General features: G+C 51.7%; 1 protein-coding gene across 4 annotated transcripts in view; it reads left to right on the forward strand.

The window, feature by feature from the left end:
• Positions 1–218: 218 nt before the first annotated feature.
• Positions 219–13,073, forward strand: part of AGAP1 (ArfGAP with GTPase domain, ankyrin repeat and PH domain 1) — a 409,239-nt gene continuing 396,384 nt past the window's right edge. For all 4 annotated transcript variants that reach the window (XM_059703631.1, XM_059703632.1, XM_059703634.1 and 1 more), the window contains exon 1: positions 219–385. In XM_059703631.1, coding sequence (XP_059559614.1) covers positions 223–385 — 163 coding nt within the window. In that variant the 5' untranslated portion in view covers positions 219–222. The remainder of the gene's footprint in view (positions 386–13,073) is intronic.

Genomic DNA, 13,073 nt, shown 5'->3' on the forward strand with positions numbered 1-13,073 from the left:
GGCCCGCTCGCTCGCCGGCCGCGCGTCCCGGCCATGAACTGAGTCCGCGGGTCGGCCCCGCGCCTGCTCCGCCCGCTCCTTTCTTCTCGCGCCTCCTCCGCCCGCCGCCGGCGGGCCCGGCTCCCCGGGGGCTGCGGCGCCCAGGGCTCGGCGGCCCGCGGGCCCCGGGGCGCGGGGCGGCGGCGGCGGGGGGCGCGCGGCTCCGGGCGGGGCGCCTGCACCATGAACTACCAGCAGCAGCTGGCCAACTCGGCTGCCATCCGGGCCGAGATCCAGCGCTTCGAGTCCGTCCATCCCAACATTTACTCCATCTATGAGCTGCTGGAGCGCGTGGAGGAGCCGGTGCTGCAGAACCAGATCCGGGAGCATGTCATCGCTATCGAAGGTGAGGGCTGGCTGTCGCGGGGCTTCTGGAAAGCGCGGGGGAGCGGGCTCCACCGGCGCGGCGCGCGCGCGCGTGTGTGCTTGAGTATGTACACACGCGCCGGGCCGTGGCACGCGGCTGCCCGGCCGAGTGAGCACTGCGGTGCTTCTTACCCTGCAGGCCGGGCGAGAGCCCAGGGGAGGCCGAGGGCCGAGCTCTGCCAGGGAGGATGGGCAATAGAGTCTCTCCTGTGAGAAAGTGGCTGGACGCGGTTGTGTCCTGGGTCGCCCGAGTGACCCGACTGGCCCAGCTGATGCCTGGGGGTAGCTGGAGGGATCGGCGCCACCGTGACAGGTTACCAGATCAGGGCCCAGCGTCTTGCTGGCCGTTGAAGATGTGTTGTGAGAAGTGCTGCTGTGGGGCGTGAGGCTCTGCCAGCGTGTCTTTGCTCCGTTCAGGGGCACCATGGAGGCAGACAAGCGGAGCTCTTGCAGAGTCAGCTCCGTTGCAGGCGGCGTTGTGTCCCGTCCACCTGTCCCTGTGCCTCCAAAGAGTGTTTTCTGTCAAAGTCCCGGGCCGAATGAGAAAGTCCTTACTAGGAGGATGGGGGTTCCGCAGCCTCAGGGTCTCACGTTCACATTCCTGGAAGCCAGCCACCCTTACTCTGCAAGTCAGGCAAGGTTGTGACCCTGCAGGAACCGTGAGGCAGCCGGGCCTCTCCTGGCCTCGTGTTCTCTTTGGATGACTGGTGGCTCTTATTCCTCTGCTCCTTGGCTTCTGGATTGTCTCCCTTATTCATTTGGTCCTGCCAGGATTCACCGGGGAGACCAGCTGGGATGTAAACGTGGATTGTGGGGTTATATCCCAGCCACAATCAGCCAGCAGCCTTTCCCCTCTCATCCCTGTGGGCCAGTGTCCACAGTACAGAACTGTCCTGATGGGAGGCCAGTAGGGACGCTGTTGAGGGAGGCCCTGCAGGAATGTGTCTGAGAGCCTGGCTTCAGGCTGTCACCCACCACCTCTGCTCCATCCTCAAGGGAGCAGGCACGGGCCACAGGAGGGCTTTGCTTTGGCACCACGCAGTCTGCACCACTAACCCCAGGTTGTCTTGCTTTGACGCTTGTCCACTCAGGTGAAGGTGAATATTGTGGTGCTGATCCTCTTGGTATTGGGCAGCCCCGGGGACTGAACAGTGGCCGGGCCAGGCTGCCGATTGGCCGGGCGTATCCATAGAGGGCTTGCTAGTTCCCCTAGAGGACCTGAGCAGTGCTCCAGTCTTCTGTGGGGCCTGGCTCTCAGTGCCCCTGGCCACTCTCTTGGCAATTTAAGATGCTTCCAGATTCCTCCAGAGGCAGGGGCTGCGGGTGGCCTTGGGACCTGCCCAGGATGCTGATGGTCAGGTGGTAGGGCAGTAGTGCTCCTCTGGAGCCCGAGCTCTGTTCTGTTGCCGTCAAGTGAGGGGACATTGTGCCTGTGTGCCTGTGTCGCTGTCTCCCTGCAGCTCTCTCGGGCATCCACCGGAGTCTGATGAAACACTTTGAAAGTCAGTGCCAAGTCCTGAGTGCACCTGGCTGCCAGCACCTCCTGGCTGTGCAGAGCCCTCCAGCTCAGCGTGATTCATGACACCTCATTTTCATTCCCCATTCTTGATGCCCAGCTCCAGGCGGGGTGGGGGGTTGGGCACTTCCAGCAAAGCCCATTGATTGGGCTTTCTAGAAAGAGGATGTGGTTTTGTTTTTCTTTTTTTTTAAGAAAACACTGTGTGGTTCCTGGATGATGGTTTTTGGTAGCTTGATGTCTGCCTTTATGATGTGAGACTTGAGTTCCCTTCTTGGCTGAATCCTTGTCATTTTTAATAAGACTCAGAATCCGGTGAAGGAGTCCTGCTTGGGGCTCTGACGGTCTTGTTATTTTTCTGTCAGAAAAGGAATGTCTGTATTCTGTCAGAGCTGTTGTTCATTTAATGAGGCTTCAGAATCATTCAAATATGCTTTTCGTTATTATCAGCAATATCACCTTCACTTGTATAGAACTTTATCGAAAATCCTCTTGTACGCGTGATCGCACGGTGTCCGGGAGAAAGTGGGCAAGCTTTGCTTTCGTCAGTTTGTAGGCGATGGAGGTTCAGGGAGGGAAAGTGACCTCCTAAACATTTGACTGGGGTCATTCAAAGTGTGGTGTGAACCAAAGGGCCGTCTGAATAGAGAGCCTGGATCAGCAGCCTCCCAAAGCACCTCGCACGGCCCCTTCTGAGGAAATGTGAGTTCCTGTGTTGTGATGAAATGTTCTCCCACCCTCTGCCAGTTGTAAGATATGGTTGTGATTTATGTCTGTATCCTTGATGTCCTGGAAATTGAGATGTTTTCTCAATTGTGGCAGGACAGCTTTTTTTTTTTTTTTTGGTATGAGAAGAGAACTGCACAGCAGTTTTGTGCAGTGGTGTAGGGTGTGGGTTTCTCACTCGCGCAGAGTCTGAGAGCAGTGCTGTGGGGTCCGGAGACTGCAGATGCCTTTGGAGGAGCCCTGTGGGGTCACTGCTGTGCACCGGATGGAGCATCACTGGGAACTTTCCCTCAGACACTTAGGTCTGCCTCTGCCTGTGAGCCTTGCAGTTAGGATGCTACAGCGGCAAAACGTACATCTTTTCCAATTATGAAATATAGCCAACCATTTCCAATCAGGAATGTATATGTGTATCATAGCACATAGTTTAAAAATAGCTTGTCCCACCACAGGGAGACAACTGCCTGTGAGAGGCTGTCCAGCGAGGCTTTCCCCGCAACATTGGAGTCACACTTACAAAGTTTCATGATTAACATAACTTGAGCGCGTTTCAGTGTTATGAAAAGTTTTGAACATGTGATTTCTCATGTTGGCAGGCTGTTCTAGCATTTGGCTGTGCCATGATTTCTTTAACATTTCTCTTTCTCTGGCAGCCTTGGGAGTTTTTGCTGTTGGAATGGGGAGTGGCCTTGTCAAAGGGAAGGATCTTTTGGCTAAAGCTCATTTCAAAGGGATTCTAGTGGGCCTGGATTGGAAAATGTCTCATCAGATGGACTGAATTGTATATATGGTAGTTGCAAGAGCTCACGAGGATTCCCAGATAAAAGTGGGTCTGTGACGCTGTGCGCAGGCACGGGGTATGGGATTTGTTGTCCATCTTCCATCTTGTTTTAAAACATTACCTTGCCCCCTGTTTTTTTTTTTCTTCATATCTTTATTTCAGACTTTGAGAGATCTGTCCCCCCCCCACCCCCCCCCACCCCCCCCTCCCCCCGCACCCAGTTCTCTGGAGTTAGAGGAGCATTGCTGATGATTTTCAGATTGACCTGATCAGATTTCTGGGGTGTCCCACAGGGGTGTGGCATGCTGTGAAATGTTAACCCTGCAGCTTGGGTACTCTCCGTGCCCAGAAAAGCGCCTGGGAGCGGCCTGCCTCCAGTGTGAGCAGCTTGGCTAGGTCTCCCCCTCTGCTTCTTTAAAAAGCCGGACTGGGGTTGATGGGGTTGAGGTAAATGAGTCAACTGCCTCTCTTGTTAAAGAAAGCTTGTTCTTTTCGGGATAAAGTCTCTGTTTGCAATTGCACATTGTAATTCAGCTTGCCAGCAGCAGAACTGCAATGCCTGTGATAACTCGGCCAGCTCATTCAGCCAGAGCCCTGCTCGGACCCCCAACCAGCTTTCCAGGCGGCAGATCAGCAGGGACCAAGCCTCCCCCTGGCACCGCCAGTGCTTTGTGTGGCTTCCTTGGAGGGGGCCGGAGAGATCATGATGGCCTGGTCCTTGGTGGGAGAACTCTGCCTGGACGCCTGGTAAGGGCACTTGCACATGGGGATTCCAGGGCTGGGCCAGGGGAAGATGGGGCAGGGGTCCCCCTAATCCCATGAAACAGCTCCTTTGTTCAGAGTCTGTGCTCAGCAGAATGTTAAGTGCTTAACCTGCATGATGTCATTTCATCCAGTGCAATTTTGTGACATGGATGGCACCGAAGGCCCAGATAGTGTAGCAGACTTGACCGAGAGATGGACTGGGCTGTGCTGGCTCTTCAGCTCTGTGTGAAGTAGAAACGGAGCTCCTGACCATTCACAGCCCTGTGTGCAGGCCACCCCAGGCGTGTGTCCTGCGTTGGAGAGCATTTGAGAACGTTGCAAATAACCAGAAGTATCATGTTCTCTGCAAAGTCGCTACCACGACAACACTTGAGTAGAAGTTTGTTCTCCTATAGAGTTTGTTCTCTTATAGAGATGTATTTAACGTGTTTGTAGCAGGTGTATGCGTTAGGGAACAAACATCTTCCGGCCACGGATGAGCTTAATTTGTTCTTGGTCACTATCGAGTGTATTTGTAATTCTTCAAGTTTAATCAAATGGCGCAGGTTTGGGCCTTTTCATTGCTGATATAAATGTCACGATTTTCTCCTTAAAAATAATTCTCACTTGGCTCTTCGTCGCTTCCAGGTTAAATCTCATGCCTATGGGCAGTGACCCACCCTTGACATCCAGGTGTCCCCTCCAGCCTGATGTCAGCGTCCTTTCCTCCTCTCCCTGTCACAACGAAGGCCTGGCCCGCCAACTCCCGTTGGCTTCTGTCCTCACACTGCTCCAGCCTGAAGGACTGGGAACTCTTTGAGGGCAGAAGTCAGTTGTGTTCATTTTTTATCTCCTCAGTGATTCACTGTGTTGTGTTTTGCCCTTGGAGGCTGCCCAGGAATTGTTGGTTGACTGGTTGACTTGCCAGAGGAGCTAACATTTTCCCCGGAGTTTGGGTCCTTTTGCTCCTCGTTGTTAGTATAAACAGTGTTTGTCCGATGGCCGGAGTGAGGGCATTGAAACATCTTGGAGCACAGATGTTAGGGCCGTGCACCTTTGGGATCTGGCGCGTAGCTTGGGTGAAAAGGAGATTTTTCTTTAGTGTACGAAGGGTAAGAAAAAGAGCTGCTTGCTGAATCCTGGCAGCTTGTGCAAAATGCTGGTGTTTCTTTATGTTGGTGTAAGTGAGTTTTAGACGTAGGACCAGTTTCGTCCTTAGGGGCAAATGAGGGACAGGCCAGGCAACCGACCTGTGGTATCTTCAGTGAAATACTGAGAGCCGTGCGTCTCAAAGTTGAGCGTGCAGTCAAATCACACGGAGGTTTTGGGGCAACAGATTGCTGCCCCCACCCCAGAGTTTCTAGTTCTGTAGGTCCAGAGCAGCCGAGGATGTGCTGTGCTAACCAGATTCCCGAGGATGCGGGTGCTGCTGGCCCCGGAGCACTTGGAGGGGCATTGCTGTGGTGGTAGGAGTCCCAGGGAACCGGGCATCTGTGGGCCAGCTCTCCAGCACTCACTCCCAGGTGCCTTCCTCTCTCCCTCCCTGCAGGTTACAAGGGAGGCCCTAGCCCAGGGATCACACAGCTTGGATGAGTGGAAGAGGGATTTCAACCCAGATCCCAGGGGCTTCCAGTCTGTGTCCACTCTTCTTCTATGAGGGGATGGACATTGTCAAGGGACTCCGGTAGGGGACCAGCCCTTGTCCCATTTCCTTCTAAGTCCCGGTCTGTGGGTCCCTGGCTTTTCCGTCTGGCCTTTAGAGATTGTGGATTTGTAGTGTCCTCTCCTGCCTTCTCCCACCGGGATTGTTCATAATTCCCTTGCAAAGCAGACCATGCATTTTGTTGCTGCTGTTTCAGAGCTGAAGGAGCATTTCTGTGAAAAGGGAGAGCAATGTGTTCTAGCATCGAAACAGGGCTGCTGGGGGAGCCTGAAGGAAGTGAGTCAGGGGGAGAAGCAGCGACAGCAGCTGCAGGGACCTGCAAAACAAAACCTGCGGCCCTGTTCCTCCCACCTCTGTTTTTTAGTCCAAACCAGACTTTTATTTTGTTAAGACCCAAATCCCTTATTTTGCATCCTTCTTTTTTCCTGTGTCCCCTGCAGGTGTTTATAGTGTGTCAGTCTGGCTCTGGCTTGTTTTAACTACTGATTTGGTCTTGTCTTGCATTTCTTAACATTCAAACACACCCATGTTCCCACCCCCCACTCCTTCCGAGTGCACCAGATCCTGTGAGTCTTTCTCTTAAGTGATTGAGTTTGGCAGAGCGGATCAGGCTTAGTTATTTTTAAAATCCAGGGTTCGGGGTTCTGATCCGGTGCTTAGCTACATAATGCCTTCCCTTTGTTAAGTACCTTTCTCCGAGGAGCAAAATGCAGTCTACAGATGTCTGTCTCTAATCTCTGTAGCATCTGTTATTTTTGTATGGGCGTGAGTGCGAGGCCTTATGTGCTCTGTGAGCCTAGCCTTCCGGGAGCTCCGAAGGGCCCGGGGTTTGTGGCGCCCGTTCTGTGTGTGGGGAGCCTGCCTGCACACAGGGCTCTGTGTGGAGTGACTTTCCCAAGACACACCGATGACCCATCCAGGGGCAGAGCTGGCCCTGTAGTTTGGGTCCAGTCACCCACCTCCCTGCATTCCTCACTCACAACTGACCAGGGCCAAAAGGGGTCTTGGTTAGGTCTGCGGGCTGGAGGGGTGGAGGGATAGGAGGGAAGAGGGCAAACACCATCCCCAGAAGAGGTTGTTAATGGACCCTTTGAATAACCAGCCTAATAGCTTGTCTGTGTTTGAGGTCGGGAGATTTTCCATAAAGAACAGACTAAATATAGGCTGGAGGGTGGGGACCAGGGCCCAAAGGGGCTGTCATCACTCCGATATTGTTTCTTCCACTGGTCATCGGAACACGCCGCCGGCCTGAACAGGTGCCGCCCTGCGCCTGGGAACAGACTGGCGGTGGTGTTTAAGCCGGGGCTCATCTGCACATTTCACACTTTTCCCTGCGCGGTGGCGATGGTCTTTTTTGGGCTGCAGTGTTGGAGTATTTGTACAGTGTTTCTACACAAGCAACTGTCTGATCTTTAAAATCGCTCATGCCGTCTGGTTGTCATTAGCTTCATGGTTAGAAGCTGCCTTTTTTTTTTTTTTTTAAATGGTGGGAAACACTTTTCATGGTTCTGGGAGAAGAATTCCAAATAATTCCCAGCATGTTCACCAACGATTTATGTTTGGTCTTAGAAATGTCAACATGGAAGAGGCTCTAGCAAATAGAACCATGTTGATCTCTAGCTTAGGAAGTGCCTTGCAGAAGCTACTATTACTGCGTCCTCAGATAACAGTCCTGAGGGGAGAACAGTGTCTTTAGTTTTGGTTCCATGAGTTTCAGTTGATACAGACACACTAACCATGTTGAGGATACTTGAAGGAATTAGAATATAGTTTTTTTTTAAATGAATGCCTGCAACAAAACCCGCCTTCGTTTTCTTTCTTTCTTTTTTTTTTTTTATTGCTTACAGTATTACAAAGGGTATTGCATATGTGTCACTTTTTTCCCCCCCCCGCCGTTGACAATCCCCTGGCCTCCCCTACCCCTCAGTGTCTTATGTCCATTGGTTATGCTTATATGCATGCATACAAGTCCTTTGGTTGATCTCTTACCCCCCTCCCTCCTGCCCCCCAACCCTCCCCGGCCTTCCCGCTGCAGTTTGACAATCTGTTTGAGGCAGCTCTGCCTCTGTATCTATTATTGTTCAAAAGTTTATAATGGTCTCTATTATCCATGAATGAGTGAGATCATGTGGTATTTTTCCTTCATTGACTGGCTTATTTCACTTAGCATAATGCTCTCCAGTTCCATCCATGCCGTTGCAAATGGTAAGAGTTCCTTCTTTTTTACAGCAGCATAGTATTCCATCGTGTAGATGTACCACAGTTTTCTAATCCATTCATCTACTGATGGGCACTTAGGCTGTTTCCAGATCTTAGCTATGGTGAATTGTGCTGCTATGAACATAGGGGTGCATATATCCTTTCTGATTGGTGTTTCTGGTTTCTTGGGATATATTCCTAGAAGTGGGATCACAGGGTCAAATGGGAGTTCCATTTTCAGTTTTTTGAGGAAACTCCATACTGCCTTCCATAGTGGCTGCACCAGTCTGCATTCCCACCAGCAGTGCACGAGTGTTCCTTTTTCTCCACATCTTCTCCAGCACTTGTCGTTTGTTGATTTGTTGATGATAGCCAGTCTGACAGGTGTGAGATGGTACCTCATTGTTGTTTTGATTTGCATCTCTCGGATGATTAGTGACTTTGAGCATGTTTTCATATGTCTGTTGGCTTTCTGAATGTCCTCTTTTGAAAGGTGTCTATTTAGGTCCTTTGCCCATTTTTTGATTGGATTGTTTATCTTCCTTTTGTTAAGTTGTATGAGTTCCTTATAAATTTTGGGGATTAGGCCCTTATCAGATATGACATTGGCAAATATGTTTTCCCACGCAGTGGGTTTTCTCATTGTTTTGTTGATGGTTTCGCCTTCGTTTTCTGAGTCCTGACTTCTTCCATGGTCTCTGTGTGGGGGCCGATGGGGGTCTCTGGCAAGGTGTGGTGTTCCAGGTAAGGTATAGCTTGTGTAATGCAGTAGAAATGGATGGGGGAGAGCTGATTGCCCGGGCGTTCAGCTGTTCATGTTTCCACCTGTCCTCTTCTGTGAAGGGAGCACCCGGAAGTCTGCCTGTCCCCTTCGGTTGATTTGGGTACTGCTGTGGGCAGTGATTCCGTCTCCTCATGTTCTGACATGTCCTGCTAGCTCAGGCTGGCCCACCTGATTTTTTTCAAACAAACAAACAAACAAAAACCAAACAAGAGCACGGTTTCAGTTTTAGCCCCGACAACCAGGCTGGAGTCTGATTTCCCACACATTCTTGTTTGGAATTAGGGATTGGCGGGATTGACATCCACTTCGGTCTTCCTCATTGTTTTGGACCCTTTGTTGACATATAACTGAAATAAAGAAGGTGAGGAAGTTTCCACCGACTGTCCCCTGTGTGTTCAAGCATCCAGTTCAAGAACCAGAGGTGGCCAGCCAGGGAGACACAGCCCCACGGCGTGTTGCAGAGACATTGGCACTGGGGCAGTTTTTTATTTGGGGCTGGTATGAATAGTGTGACTGTGCATATGCTCGTGCGTGCCTTTTGGTGCCCGCATGTCCTGTTCGTGTCCGTGTCTGCTGGGAGCAGAGTGCTGGGGCCTCTTACCTTGTCTCCCCAGCTGGACACGGCCATCCTGAAACCTCGCCTTCGGGTGGGCGGCCCCAGTCTGGAGGGACCTTTCATTGCTGTTCAAGATCCAGCGTGTGACACTTGGGACACGGTTCAGCTGCTGCCTCCTTCCTTGGATTTCCATCGTTAATAAGCAAATATTTAGGTGGCTAATGCATTTCTGGCACTGTCTTAGATGTTAGGTTTTAAAATTTCGGGTTGTCTACAGACTGCTATTTCCTTGTTAGTTGAATACAGTGGGGCCTTGACTTACGAGTGTCCCGACTAACGAGTTTTTTGAGATACCAGCTGTCTCTCGGCGGATTTTTTGCATTGAGTTGATAGAGTAATTTGAGTTAAGGAGCTCCTTAACGAGCTCCGTCTCAGAATGAATTAAACTCGTAAGTCAAGGCTCCACTGCAGTTACAGCTCCCTACATGGAGCTGGGTGAGTGAAATCATTCACCAGGAAGCACTTCCCTTTAAAACAGCGGTTCTCAACCTTCCTAATGCCGAGACCCTTTAATACAGTTCCTCATGTTGTGGTGACCCCTAATTTCATTGTTACAAATTGAACATAATTAAAGCATAGTGATTAATCACAAAAACAATATGTAATTTTATATGTGTTTTCCAATGGTCTTAGGCGACCCCTGTGAAAGAGTCCTTTGACCCCCAAAGGGGTCGCGACCCACAGGTTGAGAACCGCTGCTTTAAAATGTGGAGGGTACTGTCCCGCTGCCACTGTCTGTCCAGACCTCTGCACCCAGCTGGGGTCCTCTTTCTGGCTGAGCCCAGGCCTCCGGAATCCATCTCACCACAGCTGTCCAGGGCTTTAGTACCCTTTGGATCTGTGCTGGTATTTGAAAGGAAACTCATTTGCTACTTTTGGCCTAAACTGTTCTGTGGTCTTAATATGTCCATGCTAGCACTATTCGGTTTCTGTTGTTTGTAGCAATTATGCAAAAACACGAAAGAAAAAAAAGAAAAGCTAGGTGTTGCCAACTCTGCTATTCTCAAGGGGCTATTTTCTTTGTTCCTGCACATCCTAGGAACTGCCATTATACCCCCACCCCCCAAGGTCACGCTCACCCCTGAGGCCAAATCTGGGAGCTTTTATAAGAACCCCACGACTCAGATGAACACAGATCCAGGGGTGTGTGCCTGTGTGAACTACTCCAGTTGCTTTACAAACGCAAATATTTATTTTGAGGGATGGGAGTGGGAGGGCCATGTTTATCTTCACTTTGTTTAGTATGGGAAGTGGCTAAGGGAGAATCAATAGGCAAGATGTTATCAGCACCTACATTGGGCAAAACACAGTGTTTGAATCTGGCGGGACAGGCAGGTGCGTGGAAGCTGAGCCCTGCTGCCCTGGCCCTGGAGGCTGCAGCAGTATAGATGACCAGGCAGCCGGGGAGAGGGAGGGCTGGGAGGGGATGGAGTAACAGAATGGAAATGGGTAGGTGGGTAGGAATCAGGCAGGGGAGGGCTCCAGACTGCAGAGAACTCGGGAGGGGGAGGGACAGAATGAGAGAGAAGAGCCTTGTGAGCCCCAGAGAGCAGGCTGGGAGAGCCTTTCTGGGCAGCAGGAAACTATTGATTATGGATTTCCGTTTGGGGAGGGGTGCACTGGGACTTGCAGTGATTGCCATGCAGGGTAGGAATGGGGTGTGGGGCTGTGGGAGTGGGAGTGGCAGGCTGGGTTCAAACCAGAGCTCTTGTAAGGGAAGGTGGGGGTCTGGGTAAGGGAGTGGGGAAGCAGAGACAGGCCCCAAAAGGTGTACACAGAGGTTAAACGGCCTGAGGTTGCCTGTGAGTTTCAGGCTAGAGGGAAGCAGGGATGGAGACTGAGGTTTGAGCCTGGAAACACAGGAGTCGGGGCCATTTTGGGGGGACAGATTCCTAGATGCCCCAGGATTTGGGTGGGAGGGAGGTGCCCCAGAATTTGTAGAGGAGGGCCTTGTCCCTGTGGGATGAGCTCGGGTGTGTAGGTTCAGGAGCCCGTATGTCAGTCACACAGGCTGAGGCAGGAATCGGGAACGTACTGCAGTCTCTTTCTGCAGATGCTGTAACGGGTGTCTGAGGTTTACATCCATTTCGGGAGTTGTCTAGTGTGTGTCTGTCTCCAGGAGCTGAATCAGTCCCGGGCGGGCGGGGGAGGGGGGGTTATATATGACTAAGCTGCAGCTCACAGACCCTGGGCCCTGAGGTCCTGCTTGTCTAGCCAGGCAGTCTCCTGGCTAGCTGTGCCTTTTCGAGAACAACGCAGAGTCCATGCCACAGATGCTTGATTGATGTACCTTCTGCGTCTGTGTATCTGTATCTAAATCTGTAGCCTTGTTACCTGTCTGGCAGGTGTGGGCGTTTCTCACTCCATGGGTTTAGCTGGTAGAGCCAGGTGCTGGGCCACAGTGGTGAACAGGCCATATGCCGTGCAGGGGCAGGGCAGGTGCACACGGCGGGTCAGGTGGGGGGCTAGGAGAGTGGAGGCTGTGTCCTGAGGAGGCCCAGGTCCCCCCCTCCCCCTCGGAGGAAGCCCTGTTTGAGAAGACAGGAAGCTGATGACATTTGGGGGGGTCATTGATCTTGCCTCTGCAGGAAGCCTTGGAAAACTCATCTCTCCCCAAAGAAACCCCACTGTCTTCACACCAAAACGCCAGTTTCCAGTTTTCACTAAGATAATTTCACTTTTACCCAGCTATCTCAGTCTGTATTTGTCTTTCTGCTCATCTTATGTTGGGGATTAAAACAATTGTATATATATATATCTCTTTCTGCCCACAGTCTAAATCCAGAGTCGCCCCCTCCCTCCCCCCAACTCCCAAAGCCCTGACCCCGCTTTTCCTGAACACCCAGCTCACCTGGACAGTCTGAGAGGGGCGTTCAGGCCCCGGGCAGCGGGTTTGTGCTTCTCTCTGGAGTCTTTGAGTTTTGCCGAATGCGAGCTGGTCCGGACTTTATGCCAGTGCTGCTTTTCCTGACAGCGGTTCAGAGTTCCACACTTCGAGGAGGGAGCCTGTGTGTTTTCTAGAATCCCAACTCCTATTTGTGACGGAACAGGGTGAAGGGGCACACTCAGATTTTTTGATTTGCAGAGCCCCTGCCTGGAGATCAAGGCACTCAGTCTGCTGGGGAGACTGGCTGTCCTCCATCCACCATTGGAGGCATTGGGGTGGTTGTGTTGAGTGGGGCGTGCATGGTAAGAGCGTCAATGGAGCCCTTCCCACCTGTGGATTCGGATCCCTGTGGGTCCGCCCAGGGAAAGGGATGCCCCACAGTCCAGGGGCTGGGAGGAGACATTTTGCTATTAAAAGAGATGAAATTTGGTTACAACTCAAGGAGGGTCTCTTTTTCTCAACATTTTGTGATCAAGTTTTCAAGCCCAGAGAAGAGTGGAAAGAACATTTTGAGTGAACTCTTACATACCCACCACCTTGCTTCTCCACTTGTGAAATCTCCCCGTCCACCCAGCCAGTTATTTAGCCAGCATGTCTATGGAATGCTCAGTTCTCCAGGCTGACCTGGCTTTGTCTTGGAATCAAAAGGTTTTCTGGAAACAGTGCCCAGCAGTCTTGTGGCTCAGACTCCAGGTGCCGTGCTGGCTCAGCGCGGGCAGGGTTCTCATTAAGTATGGACCGAATGCGAGGTG

This window comes from Myotis daubentonii, chromosome 7 (assembly GCF_963259705.1).
Source record: "Myotis daubentonii chromosome 7, mMyoDau2.1, whole genome shotgun sequence".
Lineage (NCBI taxonomy): Eukaryota > Metazoa > Chordata > Mammalia > Chiroptera > Vespertilionidae > Myotis > Myotis daubentonii.